Raw genomic sequence first — 14,973 nt, 5'->3', positions numbered from 1 at the left:
ACTGCTGTATTCCTTGGTGCCCACACAGATGCCATGTGGCAGATCTCCGCCTTTTCTCCCTTCCTTCCTAACCTTTTTTAACACTCTAAGCTCATAGACATAGCTGCTAAGCACATTATCTGTATTCTGACAGACTTCCCCAAACCTTGTCTTTCTGCTGCTACCAAGAGAACCTGACCTACAGACGCCAATCTGGCCTCTGCAGACAGGTCTGATGAGGTCATCAACTTCCCGGCATCTCTGAGGGTAAGTCATGATATGGGGGGCCAGAGAGGCGGCTCAGCAGTTAAGGGCAGTGGCCGCTCTTGCAAAGGACTCAGGTTCAGTTCCCAGCACCCACATGGCAGCTCACAACCACCCCTAACTCTAGCTCCAGGGATTCTGACACCCCCTTGTGGACTCCTACAGCACCTGCATGCATGTGGTACACCTACAGATAAGCAGGCACACACATACATACACAGATATGAAGACAACATGGCATGGGCCTTACCGGTAGCATAAGGCTATTATCATTCATTGTACGCATTTTGAAGTATTGTAAGACTTAGAAATCAGTAAGATCAAGGTCGCTTTCGAACCCTCATAGTAAACCTCTGCTATGTCTGGATCTTGACCGTGTGTTAGACACCTGTGGGACCCTTAGGTGGCTAGGTCATGGTGGGGGTGGGGGTTAGAGGGCTATTCCTGAAGGGGATATTGAAAACTCACCTTCTGACTCTCCAGCCAGTACAAGGTGACCAGCGTCCTCTACCCCGCCATGATGTGCTGTGCAATCACAAGGGGCCGACCAGCCATGGACCGAAAGTCTTGAACTGAGCTGAGATAAACCTTTCTCCCTTACAAGCTGTTTATCCTGAGTATCTTGCCTTAATATGATGTATAAAAATGTATCTGCTTTAGATCCCCAGCTGCCTGGAATCTCAGCTCTTAGAAGCTCTGCTGCAAGGGCGGGGTGGGCGTTAGGTAGACCCAGCAAGCTCTGGGTTTAAGAGAGAAACGCTGCGTCAATGTATAAGGTGGAGAGAGATCAAGGAAGACATGGACTCTTACACAGACAGACAGACAGACAGACAGACAGACAGACACACACACACACACACACACACACACACACACACACACACCTACCTGCATGCCTAAGCCCTGATGGAAAATGGATTTCAGCTACTTTCTGCAAGATTCCAGACTTCATGATCCTGAGACAGACCCTGCCTAGACCACTGCCCACCCCACCCCCCACTCCAAGGCAGAGTTTCCCTTTCCCATTATCCCTTCCTCCAGTATTGCAACTATGGAGGGTGGGTAGGTAGCCTTCCTCCTCAGGATATGGGGTCCTCTGCACATGTCCCTCTCAGAACCTGTGTCACTCTCTAATGCACAAGAGTGCTTCCAGAGTGGCCCATGGCATCGCCTGGTCCAACGCATGTCATATATCCCGTCTTCAGACAGGACCGTATCCAGGAGAGCCGCTGAGGGTAGATGCAAACTGCTCCCTCTACATACCCTCCCCCAGAAGATGCGAAAGCAACTAACTCTGAATGGCCTGAGAGGTTTTTAAATAGATGAGTGAATAATCTTCTATAGGGAAAGAAATGGGGGTGGGGGTCCTGGGGGGATGACTGCCCAGGACCTGAGTCAGCATCCGCAGAGTTTACATTGAAAAACAGCACGGTCATGCATGCGTGTAACCCCAACCCTGAAGGCGAGGTGTGACAAGAGGCACACATCACAACCACATTGCAAAATTATTGCTGCTCTTACTGTGTGTGTGTGTGTGTGTGTGTGTGTGCGCGCGCGCGCACGTGCGCACTCTGTGTGTGTCCTGTGTGTGTGTGTGTGTGTGTGTGTGTGTATGTGAGAGAGATGGGGTGTACACACCACAGTGCTTCAATGGGAGGTCAGAGGACAACTCTGTAGAGTAAGCTCTCTGCATCCATCTTTACATTGGTTCTAGGAGTTAAATGGATTGTCAGGCTTGCATGGGGGACACTTGTACCTGCTGAGCCACCTCACAAACACATTTTTAAATCACACACACACACACACACACACACACACACACACACACATACACACACACGGGGTGGGGGGGGAGAGGTATTCTTACGTAGCCTGGGCTGGCCTGAGATTCACTATGTAGCTCAAGCTAGTCTCAGATCCATGATCCCCTGCCTTAGCCTCCCAATGCAGGAATTACAGGCCCTGCCTGCACACCCAACTAGACAATAGGTGGTTTCTTTCAGTGCTTAGGATGTTGTGGTTGTGCCTGTGGGGGCCAGCGCCACACCACCAAGCTACATCCTCAGCTGCATCCTCTGCCCTAAAAAAAAAATAGGTTTTGAAGAGCCTCTCTAAACTCACAGCCCCATGGAAAATAATTTTAAGGTTTTTTTTTCCTTCTTAAATACTAGACGCCCACAAAAGTATCAGGCCCAGATGGTTTCACTAGTGAGTTCCTTAAAAGTTTTAACAAAGAAAGGATTGTGTTGCTGTGAAAGTGTTCCAGAAGGGAGAGGAAGAAAGAAACGCATCCAGGGTGTTTTTGCTAAGCCAGCACAGCGCTGTCACCAGAAAAACTAAAATAGCTCGGCACACACCCCACACTGCAGAGCCAGCTCACCGAGCGCGCATCCGTGCAAAAAAAAAAAAGACACAGATCCCACCATGATGCTCAAACCAAAATAAATTCCAGCAGATTAACGACACCAGTACATAAAAATAAAACCACAGAAACATTAGAAGAAAACATGGGTGAAATTCTTGTCTATCGCTCTGGAATGCAGCAGGACATGAGACCCAAAAGCCCAAAGTAAAGGCAGAAGCCTCACAATACAGCCTTCGAGTGTTCTGTTTGGGAGAGCACACTACAGTTGGGGGTGGGGTGGGGACACGCAGAGCCAGGGTGCTTAAACCCCATACCACCACAATCAAAGTCAGAAGAATCCTCCTTCCTTTGCTACGAAGTCCTGAACCCTTGGTATTCATTCTGTAGCCCCGGCGGGTCTCTAACTACCAGCCATCTCTCTCTCTCAGGCTGAACCTCTCTCAGGCTGGAACTACAGGTCTGATCATCAACAACAGCTTAAAGACTCTTAAAAAAAAAAAAAAAAAAAAAAAGATTCTTAAAAAAGAAATCATGGTAGCCGGGGTGGTGGTGGCAAACACCTTTAATCCCAGCACTTGGGAGACAGAGAAGGAGGAGCTCTGTGAGTTCAAGGCCAGCCTGGTTTACAGGGCTACACAGAGAAACCCTGTCTCAAAAAACAAACAAAACAAAACAAAAACCAAATCATGGGGCTGGAGTCGTGCTCAGTAGGATCACAGGCTGCTCTTGCAGAGGACCCGGGTTCAGTTCCCTGTACCGCTCAGCAGCTCTTCCGGCATGCATGTGGTGCACAGGCTTTGCTTACAGGCAAAACACCCATGTGTACAAAATAAAAATTGTAATAAAACTTATTATTTTTTTAATCAGCAAGAAAAGAATTAACAATCCAGCTGAGAAAAAAGGAGCCACAGGGCTTTGGGCTGTAAACATACAAAAGATACAGGTGGCAATGCCTTCTCTATTCCAGCAGAGGCAGACGCAGGTGGACCTCTGTGAGTTTAAGGCCAGCCTGGTCTATGAGAGCTAGTTCCAGGACAGGCTCAAGACACACAGAGAAACCCTGTCTCAAAAAAATAAATCTACACTTAACAAAATTCCAAATGTTGACAGCATGCCCAGCTGTCAGCATGGCGCGCCCTCCTGAGAATATAGCGAGGGGGGTAGGCGGGAGGTGGCTTTCTTTTCAGACTTTTTGGGACCTTCAGGATTTATGATCTAGCAATGAGTAAGAAAGGCCTTTCAAAATTCACAGCAGAAAGCAGGATGGGAGAAGGTGGGAGCCAGGGAGCGAGACACGCAGGTGGATCAATAGGGCCTCTGGACTGACCGGGAGACTGGAAAATTCTAGCATTTCCTTGGTTCTTTGTGCTAGGCACAGCTTCCTTAAATAAGGGCTGGGCTTGGTTTTCTTATAAGGGCTAAACACAAACCTCCTGGGTGCTGGCTCCCACTTCCCCTCTCTGAAATAATGAGGTATTACATTGGACCAGAGGGGTAAAAGTCAGAGCAGAGCAGAAACAGGATCCCAACCCCCAGAGAGTGAGCAAAGTCTGCCAGTGGGCCTCTGCCACCGGCCGCTTCCAACAGAGCTATCAGACGGGAGATGGAAGCCTGAGGCCACTCCAGTGGTCAGGCGGTCAGGCAATTCTCTATCGGGAACCAGTGGGTAGCATGCATGCGCGCGCGCACACACACACACAGACACACACAGACACACACAGACACACACAGACACAGACACACACACAGACACACACAGACACACACACAGACACACACACAGACACACACACAGACACACACACAGACACACACACAGACACACACACAGACACACACACAGACACACACACAGACACACACACAGACACACACACAGACACACACACAGACACACACACAGACACACACACAGACACACACACAGACACACACACAGACACACACACAGACACACACACAGACACACACACAGACACACACACAGACACACACACAGACACACACACAGACACACACACAGACACACACACACACACACACACACACACTTAGGTAGTCAGAAGCAAAGGGCATAGGTTCCTCAATGCCACCCAATGCCTTCAAACCTCATTATTAGTTTGGGGTTTTTTATTTGCTTGGTTTTTTTTTTTTTAAAGGACTTTTTACTCTCCTATTCTAGATTGATTTATTATACATACAGTGTTCTGCCTGCATGTGTGCCCACAGGTCAGAAGAGGGCGCCAGATCTCATTACAGACGGTTGTGAGCCACCATGTGGTTGCTGGGAATTGAACACAGGACCTCTGGAAGAGCTCAGGTCTTAACCAGTGCTCTTAACCTCTGAGCCATCTCTCCAGCTCTCAGATGCTGGGATCAAGGGTGTGTACCATCACACCCAGTGAAAGCAGTGCTGTTAATCATGGAGCCATCCCTGCAAAGCTCCCCGCTCCACCGGCTTTCTTGTTGAGATGGGTCATATGCCTCAGGCTGAACAGAGCTCCTGGTCGGCTAGCTTCTCCCTCCCAAGCACTCTCCACCTCATTTTACTCTCTCCTCTGCCCAGTGTGTGCAGAGAGCTAGAAGGAAGCCAGCTCTTGGATCCCAGTGTCCACGGTCCGTTGATGACAAAGAGGGTAAAGGGTTCCCTGTGATGGGTGTGGGGGCAGCGACCACCGGTCCACGGCAAACTAGAGGAAGTGGTGTGAGCCCTTCCTTTGCAACTCCCAGGCTTGAGGCTCTGGGGACAGGACCAACATATGCCATGTGGCACTCTCCTTGGCCACCAGAGGAAGTCAGAGTCTGGTCAGCTAGGAGCATCAGCTAGGAGCATCAGTGCACCACCCGCCTCCAGGACTGAATGTGTTCTCCTTGCAGCCACACAGACAGGGCATGGCCATCTGCCCTGGGCTATCCTGGACAGCCACACCAGCATTCATACCCTGGATCCTAGCAGCTATCCAGGGCCTGGAGACGGAGGTTGCACGGTTCCTCCTTGGGCAACTGCTCCATGTAGGTGTGGCAGGGGCAGGGGAGGGGGGTATCCTACAGTTCCATGTGCTGGGGCCAGGCTCAACCCCCAGCACCGCTGGGTGGTCAGAGGCTCAGCCACAGAACTGGAGGGGTGGGGCAGGACCCGTCCCCCAGGCAGGCATGCCGCAGCTGTCTATTTAAGGTATTCCACAGCAGCTGGGCTGCGATCCGTGGAGAGGCCTGGCCCTCCCTCATCCCTGCACCCTTGGCTCCGCAGACAGCTGGGCGGCAGACAGCTGGGTAGGCAGCCAAGGAGGGACTGTGCCTGGACCCCAGAGCCAGGGTCTGTCTGTCTGTCTGCCTCCACCTTGAAGGAGACCCAACTGGCCTGGCCACTCTTCCCCCTAACCCTCCTGTTCCCTTGGCCTAGGTGGGAACAGTCTGGAAGAGCTCAGACTGAATGTGCCCATCCGTAGGAGAGACAGACATCCAGTCCCAGAATGGGATGACCACCGTGGCAGGGAGCAGAGGGTCACGCAGGTGTGGTGATGGCCTGTTGGGAATGGAACGGCCCTCCTGCAGAGGTGGCGGGAGGCTCCCCTCCCTGCCCCCCCCGTCTCCCCCACCCCATGAGCAATCTCTGCTGATCTCATGAGGCACAAACAGGGTCTCGCCCTAAGACCTGAGCTGCAGATGAAGAAACCCACCCCGAGGAAAGTCACAGACCAGGGACACTCACAGGGTCCCCACAGCCTGGAGGGTGTCCTGAAAACACAAGCTGGAGTGCCTCCTCACCAGTTCTACGGAGGGTGCCCCCTCCCCAACTGGGTACCCCAATGTGTGGGATGTATCCAGTCCCCAGGCTGGAACTGGCACATTCTTCCCCATCCGGGACCGGACTTTCCTGTCCTGGAGTTCCCCCGTTCTGTGACCCACTGGGTGACCTCAGAGAACCTGCTATGATTAACCCCCTCCATGACACAATGGACTTATAGTCCCACTCTCTGCATGGGGGCCCCTCCCCTCTCTGTCCCCAGGACTGACACACACCTAACACCCAGGGGCACATCCGAGGTCAGCCACTCCTCCCAGGCAAGGAACCAGGGAGCTTCAGAATCGGAGGCAGGCTGGGAAACAGTGGGGATGGCTCAGAACCAGTGGGCTCATGGGTGTGGTCAGGACACACCCAGGAACTCAGCAGGGCCTCATGAGTACCAGAGAAGGCACGGTACCAGACCAGGAAGGAGTGGCAAGTGCAGGGCCTGCCTTATAAGGCAGCCTGGGGAGCCGCTGCCGTGGCTGTGTGCCAGAGGGAGGCTGCAGGGGCTGAGCCAGCACCCTGCCCTGGCAGCAAAGTTCGGTATCATCACCCAGGGATCTCTGCCACCAGGAACCCACCGTATATAGGAAGATCTCAGCAAGGCCCAGAATAGGAGGAGGAGGCCAGGGAGCCTCGGCTGTCCCTTCTCTTCCGCTATCTAGGTCCCCATACTGTGCCAGGGAACCCCCTCTCCAGTGCACCCTGAGGATGACTCACTGGTCCCTGCCCCCAGCAGCAGGAAACAAGGATCCCTGGGAGGAGGTTGCAAGGGATCCCTGCATATGCCTACAGCAGCCACCAAAATGTTGTCCCCAGGCCATCACCTAGCAGTCATCACCAGTATTTTATTGGGCATCTGCCACGTCCAAGTCACTCACTAGTCACCTGACGGTGCTCTATAATAACAGACAGCAGCCTGAGCCCTGCCCCAGAGGACTCCAGCCTTCTGTCAGAATTCTGAAGCCTACAGCAGAACGTTCAGGCTCGTGGAAGCTTGAATTTTAGCTTTTTCCTAATGTTCACATTTTCTTCATTTTGAAGAATAGTAAATTACTTATTGTCCTATGGAAATCCGTTTCGGCACTGGAAGAAGAATCTAGCAGAGGAAAGATGGTTCGTACACAAATAATTTACATCCTAGGTAAACACAAAGACACCTCAGAGTCATTGGAAGGGAGGCTGTTTCCAGCTACAGGGAAGGATGGATAGGGATTTGAGGGGTGTGTAGGAGTTCGACAAAGCAAAAGTGGAGGTTAGGACATCAGGGTGAGGGCTTTGCAAGGAAGGTGTGAGAGACCCAGAGAAGAGCTGAGCAGAAGAGCTGAGCAGGTACAGTTGGGGAGCAGGAAGGACCTGCTTTAGGGTGTCAGGCCAGGGAAAGCTAGCTCAGCAGGGGACCAAGAGCCCTGTGGATGGGTGACCTGGGGAAGATGGAGAATGAGGTGTCGCCTTGGAGAAGTTGGAGGTCAGGAAATATGAGGCAGGACCCCCCCCATATGATTCCCAATAAACTCCCTGGGGAAGGCCTTGCCTGCCTTGTCCCCCCCGCCCCGCCCTCTGCCTAAAGGAACTGCACCATCTTGAGCCTCTAGATGACTATGAAGGGCCTCTTGTATCTGGGGGCGTGGCTTGGGTGGCTGAGGGTGGCTGGGGTGGCCGGAGGTGCTCAGCCAATAAAGCTGCTGTGTATATGCAAGGGCTAGGCTTATCTCCAGCACCCACAGCCTTAGCACCCACACCTAGAACTTACAACTTTATCATTGGAGACGTATGGGGGTCAGCCAACCTAACAGGCAAGCCCCAGACCTCAGTGAGACACCCCCGTCCCCAGAAAGGGTGGCTGCAGAGATGTCACAGATGTCAAGAGCACTTGTTTGGTCCCAGAACCCACATGGTGGCTCACAACCATCCCCAACTCTCAATATGGAGGGTCTGATGCCCTCTGCTCATCTCTGCAGGTGTCAGGCATGTACACTGTACACAGACATACATGAAGACAAAGCGATCATACACATAAGATAAATATATCTAAAATTAAAAAAAAAAACAAGGTGGATGTCTGCTGAGGAATGACACCTAGCCTCCACCCACACATGCATGCACACACATGCACACATTGCGCACATTCACACATGCATGCAACACACGCATGCGTGAGCACACACGCACGCACACACACACACACGCCTTTCTTCGCCCTGACCTATGCAATCCCTGCCCTGCCCAACAGGTTCCCACAGGGCTCTTCCCACTGACCACTCACCATCTGCCCACAAGCTACCCAGGGCAGAGGCTGCAGACTCCTCCCTGTGGCGCAGGCCTGGCACAGGCCTGCGTCCTCACCAGAGGACAAACAGCATCCTTAAGCAGACATTCCGCACCCCACCCCAGATCAGGGCCACCTTCCAGGCAGCCCAGCACCAGCTGTGATCAACAGCTGGGTGGCTCGGTGCAGCTGTCTTTATCTCCCACCACATCCTGTCTGAGTCAGCAGTGTGAACATCTCATCTCAGGAGAGATGTATCTGGTGTCTTTGGAGGTCTCAAACCGATCAGGGCCTGTGGAGGAAAGCCTCTGGCCCCGCTACTCAACAACAACGCCCAGGGCCTCTGTTTCCCCGACCAGAAGTCTGGACACTGAGTCTGAGCAACTCTCTGCAGGGTCAAGTTTAGGGTTAGGGAGAAAGGCACAGACACACACCTGGGTCTGGAAGGACCCTTCAAACGCTCATGAGTCCCTGTGATCTGACACCTGGCACCCTGGGAAGGCGGAGCCCCAGGTCCCCAGGCCCAGAGGCTCCAGGAGGAGTCTCTGCACCCTCACCGCAGCCTGGTCCCAAGTCTACCAACCACAGAGAAGCTGTGTGCATCACTGTGCTGCAAGCATTGTTTACAAGAACCAAGTGGTGGGAGACGGCTGAGGGCTCATCATCGATGGACAAACTGATTCTACCTGAGGCTAGGCACGTGTCTCAGTGGTAGTGCACTTGCCTGACAAGCACAAGTTCCTGGGTTCAAATCCCATGGGGGGGGTGTGTTCTGTCCATACATACACTTAATTTGTTTTTAAAAGTAACAATTTCTGACATAGGCTACAATATGGATGAATGTTGAGGCCACTATGCCAGACAGGATGAGTAGTGTTGTCCAACCTCAGACAGAATGAAGCATGGAGCTGTGAAGACCCAAGGGAGGAGGTGTAGGGAGTCGCTTGCTTCACGGGGAGCAGAGTTTCTGTTTGGGATATGGGAAAGTTCTGGAAACCCCTGGATGTGGTGGTGGTGGCGCAACCTGAATGGGCCTGACGGCACACTGACCCGCACACTGAACCGCACACTCCCACACGGTACAACAGCCAGCATATGCTGTGTGTGTTTCACTACCGGTAACAAGGAAAGCAGAGAGAGCTGGGATCAGCACCGGGACGGTGACTATGCCGCCGCCGCTGTCATGCGTTCCCTGCCATGATGACAACATCCTCCAGAACCACAAGCCAAAATAAACCCTCCTGCAATGAGAAGAGAGGAAGGCCAGACCGGAGGGAGGGACGGACAGGAGGCCTCCAGTGCGAACCTCAGGACCCACGTTCCGCCTCCCCTGGTCCCCAACCCCGGTCCTCAGCTCTGAGCCTCTAGCAGGCTCAGTGCCTCATGGGCAGAGATCTGAAGCCCAGCAGATCTCCCTCCCTCCTCCCTCCCATCTTCCCTCCAGCAACTTAGCCCTCATCGCCCATGGCTTGTTCCCTGCCCCATGGGAGAGCACAGTGTCTATAGCACCAACTACTACTCTAGCCTCCCAGGCCTGCCAGCTCCAGGATCACATGACAGAGATCGGGCATGGCCCAACTGTTGGCCACCAGGAGCTTGCTGCCCGAGATTTGCTTCCAACTGCAGGCTCCTGCTGTGACTCGAGCCTTGGGATACAACTCTGTGTGTGTGTGCGCGCGCACACACACACACACACACACACACACGCACACGCACACGCACACGCACGCACACGCACACACACACACACACGCTGGATCAGCCTGAACCCCTGCTCTGGGTTACTCACCCTCCTGGTTCCGGTACGGGGCCTCAGCCACAGCCACAGGGGGCCTGGGCTCCAGCCGGCTCTGCAGCTGAGATGCTGGTGCCTCCGAGTTCTCCATGGTCTGGGGCGGGAGTGGGCAGTTGGGTGCCTCGGCTGGCTTGGGCACCTGGATCTCTACCCTCTTGGGGGCTACATCAGTGGCAGGTACAGCAGGGACCTCGGGGATCTTGGAGACAGGGGTCTCCACTCTGCGGTGCACTGACTCCTGAGGCTTGACTATGGTGATCTCCGTCCTCCGAGGGACTGGTTCTGGGGTCTTATGGCCCAGGACTTCGGCCCTCTTAAGCCCGAACCGTGAGGGCCCAGCAGCTGAGCCTGTGTTCTCCACCTGCTTGGAGGAGATGTCAATGGAGAGCTCGGTGCGGCGAGACATAGGCTCAGATGCCTTGGCCCCTGCCAGCTCCACCCTCCGTAGGGTCGGCTTGGGGGAGCGCTGGCTCAGGGAGTCTACAAGGCGAGCAGCAGGCTCTGAGTTCTTCACGCCCAGGTCCTGGAATTTCTGGCTGGAGCTGGCCACCGTGGCTCGGAGCAGAGGGGTCTGGACCCTCCGGGGTGGTGTGGAGTTGGGTGGCTCAATCTCCTCGACTTCAAAGGATCTCTTTAAGGCTGAAAGAGAGAGAGAGGAGAGTGGATGTGGTGTGCACACTGGCAGAGGGGCCCTGGAATCACATGATGCAGCCGTGCTTTAAAGAAGAGCAAGGTGGCAGGCCAGGGATCCCAACTACTTGGAGGCTGAGGAAAGAGGTCACGTTCAAGGCCTGCCTGTGCTACAAGTTCAAAGCCAGCATAGCTAACTTTGTGAGAACCTGTCCCCTTAAGAGCAAGGGCTCAGTGAAGGAGTGCTTCCCTACCCTGGGATGGAAACCCAACTCAGTCAAAGGGAAAAACAAGCGGATAGAGACAGGTGTGCTGGCACAGAGGCCACAGGCCTCAGTAAGCCACCTCCCTCTTCTGCCCACCCATAAAAGAAACAAGCAAGTCCATTGTAGGACCTCCCACAGAGCACTAACTACCAGGAGGCTGGCCTGGGAGGAAGGTAGCCTTGTCTGTTCTGCTGTGGCCACAGCCCAGACCACACAGCCTCTCCCTCTAGAGACAGCCATAGGATGCTCTGCTTTAGGACTCCTGAGATTCTCTCCTCCTCAACACACCCAGACCCCATCAGCCAATAGAGCACCACCAGCCACAGAACAGTGCTCTAAAGAATATTATTCCTTCGTTGCCAAGAGGTGGTGGTGCACTCAGGAGGCAGAGGCAGGCAGGATCTCTGTGAGTTCAAGGCCAGCCAGGGCTATATAATTAGTTTCAGGACAGCTAGGGCTACACAGAGAAGCCCAGTCTTGAAGAAGCAAAACTAAATAAATAAGTAAATAAATAAGATATATTATTCCTGGGGCTGGAGAGACGGCTCAGAGGTGCAGAGCACTGACTGCTCTGACAGAGGACCTGGGTTCGATTCCCAGCGCTCACATGGTAGAGCTAACAACCACCCATAACTCCAGTTTCAGGAGATCCAGTGTCTCTTCTGACCTTTGCAATCTCCTGTGTGTGTGTGGTGCACACATACTCTCACATACACACACACACACACACACTCTCTCTCTCTCTCTCTCTCTCTCTCTCTCTCTCTCTCTCTCTCTAACTAACTAGAAAAAAAAGAAAACAGGATTATTCCCTGCCTGGCCACTGAGACAGTTTAGCATATAAAGGTCTTAGCCATGACCAAGACTGACAATCTGAGTTCTACCCCAATATCCACCCGTTAGAAAGAAGAGACCCCCACAAGCTGTCCTGTGATCCACATGCACACATAACTAACTAAATAAATGTAATTGTAAAAAGGGTGCTATTTCCTTGGCAAAGGATACCCTGTGGCGTGCGCAACAGCATGGACCCATAGCACCTGTGTCTTTGATGCCGAGGCTGCATGTAGTGGCCCTCAGCAGCCTGCTCCCTCCTCAGTCCGGACCCTGTCCACCCAGTACTCCTGGCCATGCAGGGTGCTGACCACCCAGTTCCCACCCTGGGGCCCAGTGTTCCCCCTCGGCCATGCTGACATGGCTACTGTGTCTGCTCCCCGCTAGGGAAGCCTCTCGTCTCTGCAGCCACCAGCGAAATGAGAACCAGCTGTTTAGGTTAGCCAGGCACAGAGCGGGAAGGGCCCACGTGGCAGGAACACTCCACAGCTCTGGCTCCAGACAACGCAGGGTCTTCCTCACCAGCCCCAGAACTCAGATTTCATGGGACACCATGGTGTCCTCTTTCTTCCCTCGGCAAGAAGGACCAAGAGCTGGCCCAGCCCCTAGCAACAGCTCCAGGGTCCTATGTACCTCCCTGCCTCCAGCTTTCTCCAAATGCAAGCACCCCCACCCCCCAGGGCTACTGTGCCAGACTTCCTCTAGAAGACTACAGGCTGGGGCAAGGGCACTCAGTAAAGAACTCAAGTCGGTAAAATGCTCCCAGAATCCACACTTTAAAAAGCCAGGTATGAGGGTCCACCCTTGTAATTGCATCGCTGGGGAAGGGAGCTCGGGGTGTCCCACAGCTCGCCGTTCCAGGTCAGGGAGACCCTGACTCAATAACAACTGAGGTGGGCTTGGGTGAGCGTGCGTGCGACACACAGAGAGAGCATGTGCGCATGCACGCTGCTGGTGTCGGAATTCTTCCCTGGGAAACATGAACAGTGTCTCCTGAGGTCCCAACAACAAATTAAAATGTGATTCCCGAGCTGGCCCTGGGGACTGGTGAGGTGAGGGTACCTGCTGAGCAGCCATTCTAGAGAGTCTTCACCCAGAATGAATGATGGTGTCCCCACAGCCACATAAATGGAGCTGTCAGTTAACCTTCTCCAGCCTCCACACGCCAGCCCCCCTGGGTATCCCCCCACCCCCACCCCGGAGAGCAACAGTGGCAGAATTGCTTTGCTGGGAGGAGTGGCTACAATCTCAGGTGAAGATCCACGCCCCTGCCCACCTCTCTCTCTCTTCTGGGGAAAGCCAACAGTGCACCCCAGATGGGCCTGCAAGCCGGCTATGGTGGTCACACTGCAGAGGGGAGGGGCAAAGGGGCCGAGGCTCCCGGGACTGGCTCCCCAGATTGGAGCACTTCCATGGGGGTCCCTTTCTAGCCCTGGTTATCCTTTGCTTCTGGTGGACACAGAAAGGAACAAAGTCCTGGGCTGCTGTGTCCAACCATCCCAGATGCCCAGGAAGGGGCAGTTACCATCAGCTGATTGGCTGAGCGGGTGGTGACCCAGGGTATCTTTTTCTGGGGGACCTGCAGCTCTGCCTGAGACAACCTGAGCATCTAAACTTCCAACAGAATCTGAATTTTTATGATTCCTCTTGATATCAATTAACTGATTTACCTTGTTTCCTTTTGATTTTTGTTTTTCCAGACAGTCTCATGTAGGTTGACCTCAGACTCACTCTGTATCTGGGCTGACTTTGAACTACTGATATCACATCTCTACCCCTCAAATGCACACATTACATGGGTGCACTACTGTGCCCAGGAAATAAATTTGGGAACCCAGGTATTATATTAAATAATTCCTTAGAATTCTTTATTCTTTTTTTTTTTTTAGTACCTTTGTATATGTCAGATAAATGTGTCCCACCACTGAGATACATCCCCAGTCATAAAATGCAACTTATTCCTGCCCCGACCCCTACCCCCCCCCCCCCCCCCGCATCCTCAGCAATGGGGAAGGAGCCTTGGACTCTGCCTGGGCACTCTGCCAGCAGTGTACACTTCTACGCTGGTGCTGAATGCTGGCACAAAGCAGACTGTAGCAGAGCTGAAGGAAACTGCATCCCTGGGCTTCAGTCCCCCATGATCTCAAGGCCCCTAGGTCCCTTGGCCATCTAAGCAATGTGCACACAGGCAGGAGGAGCCTGCCTTGGCTCGGGACCATCCTCAGATAAGCCCCTGTCCTCCTCAGAAGAAGATTCGGGTTCCCAAGCCAGCTCTTGCCAGTCTTCCCGGATCCCACGCTGCCCACAGCAGCCCTGCTCTACACCACCGGCTTCCAGCAAGCACATTCAGAGCCGACACGGCCCACTCACTGCAATACCACCACCTCTTCAACCTCTAGCAGTGTGGCCGCGGGCCTCTGACTGCGGCAGGAGCCCAGAAGGACCTCGGGAGCAGGGAGGCATCGTCTCCACCCCTAAGGAGCCCAACAAGCTCCACTTTCTTCAAAGGTTAGAAAGCCTCTTCCCCCAAAAGACCTGTACAAGTGCTATCCCCACTGAGCCTGTGGCGGTGATCCTGTGGGGAAGGGGTCTTTACAGGTATAATCAAGATAAGAGCATCTTTTAGGGGCTGGAGAGATGGCTCAGCAGTTAAGAGCACTGACTGCCTTTCCAGAGGACCTGGGTTCAATTCCCAGCACCAACATGGCAGCTCACAACTGCCTGTAACTCCAAGGCCTGACACCCTCACACAGACATACAGGTAGGCAAAACACAGATGCA

At 53.5% G+C, this 14,973-nt stretch overlaps 1 protein-coding gene across 3 annotated transcripts in view; it reads right to left on the bottom strand.

Annotated features, from left to right (window-relative positions):
* The window catches only part of Septin9 (septin 9), a 156,490-nt gene that overhangs the window by 55,800 nt on the left and 85,717 nt on the right, over positions 1-14,973 (bottom strand). For all 3 annotated transcript variants that reach the window (XM_051181456.1, XM_051181470.1, XM_051181465.1), the window contains one exon: positions 10,457-11,101. In XM_051181456.1, coding sequence (XP_051037413.1) covers positions 10,457-11,101 — 645 coding nt within the window. The remainder of the gene's footprint in view (positions 1-10,456; positions 11,102-14,973) is intronic.

This window comes from Phodopus roborovskii, unplaced genomic scaffold (assembly GCF_943737965.1).
Source record: "Phodopus roborovskii unplaced genomic scaffold, PHOROB, whole genome shotgun sequence".
NCBI classification, from domain to species: domain Eukaryota; kingdom Metazoa; phylum Chordata; class Mammalia; order Rodentia; family Cricetidae; genus Phodopus; species Phodopus roborovskii.
This window is presented reverse-complemented; position numbering and strand designations above follow the sequence as displayed.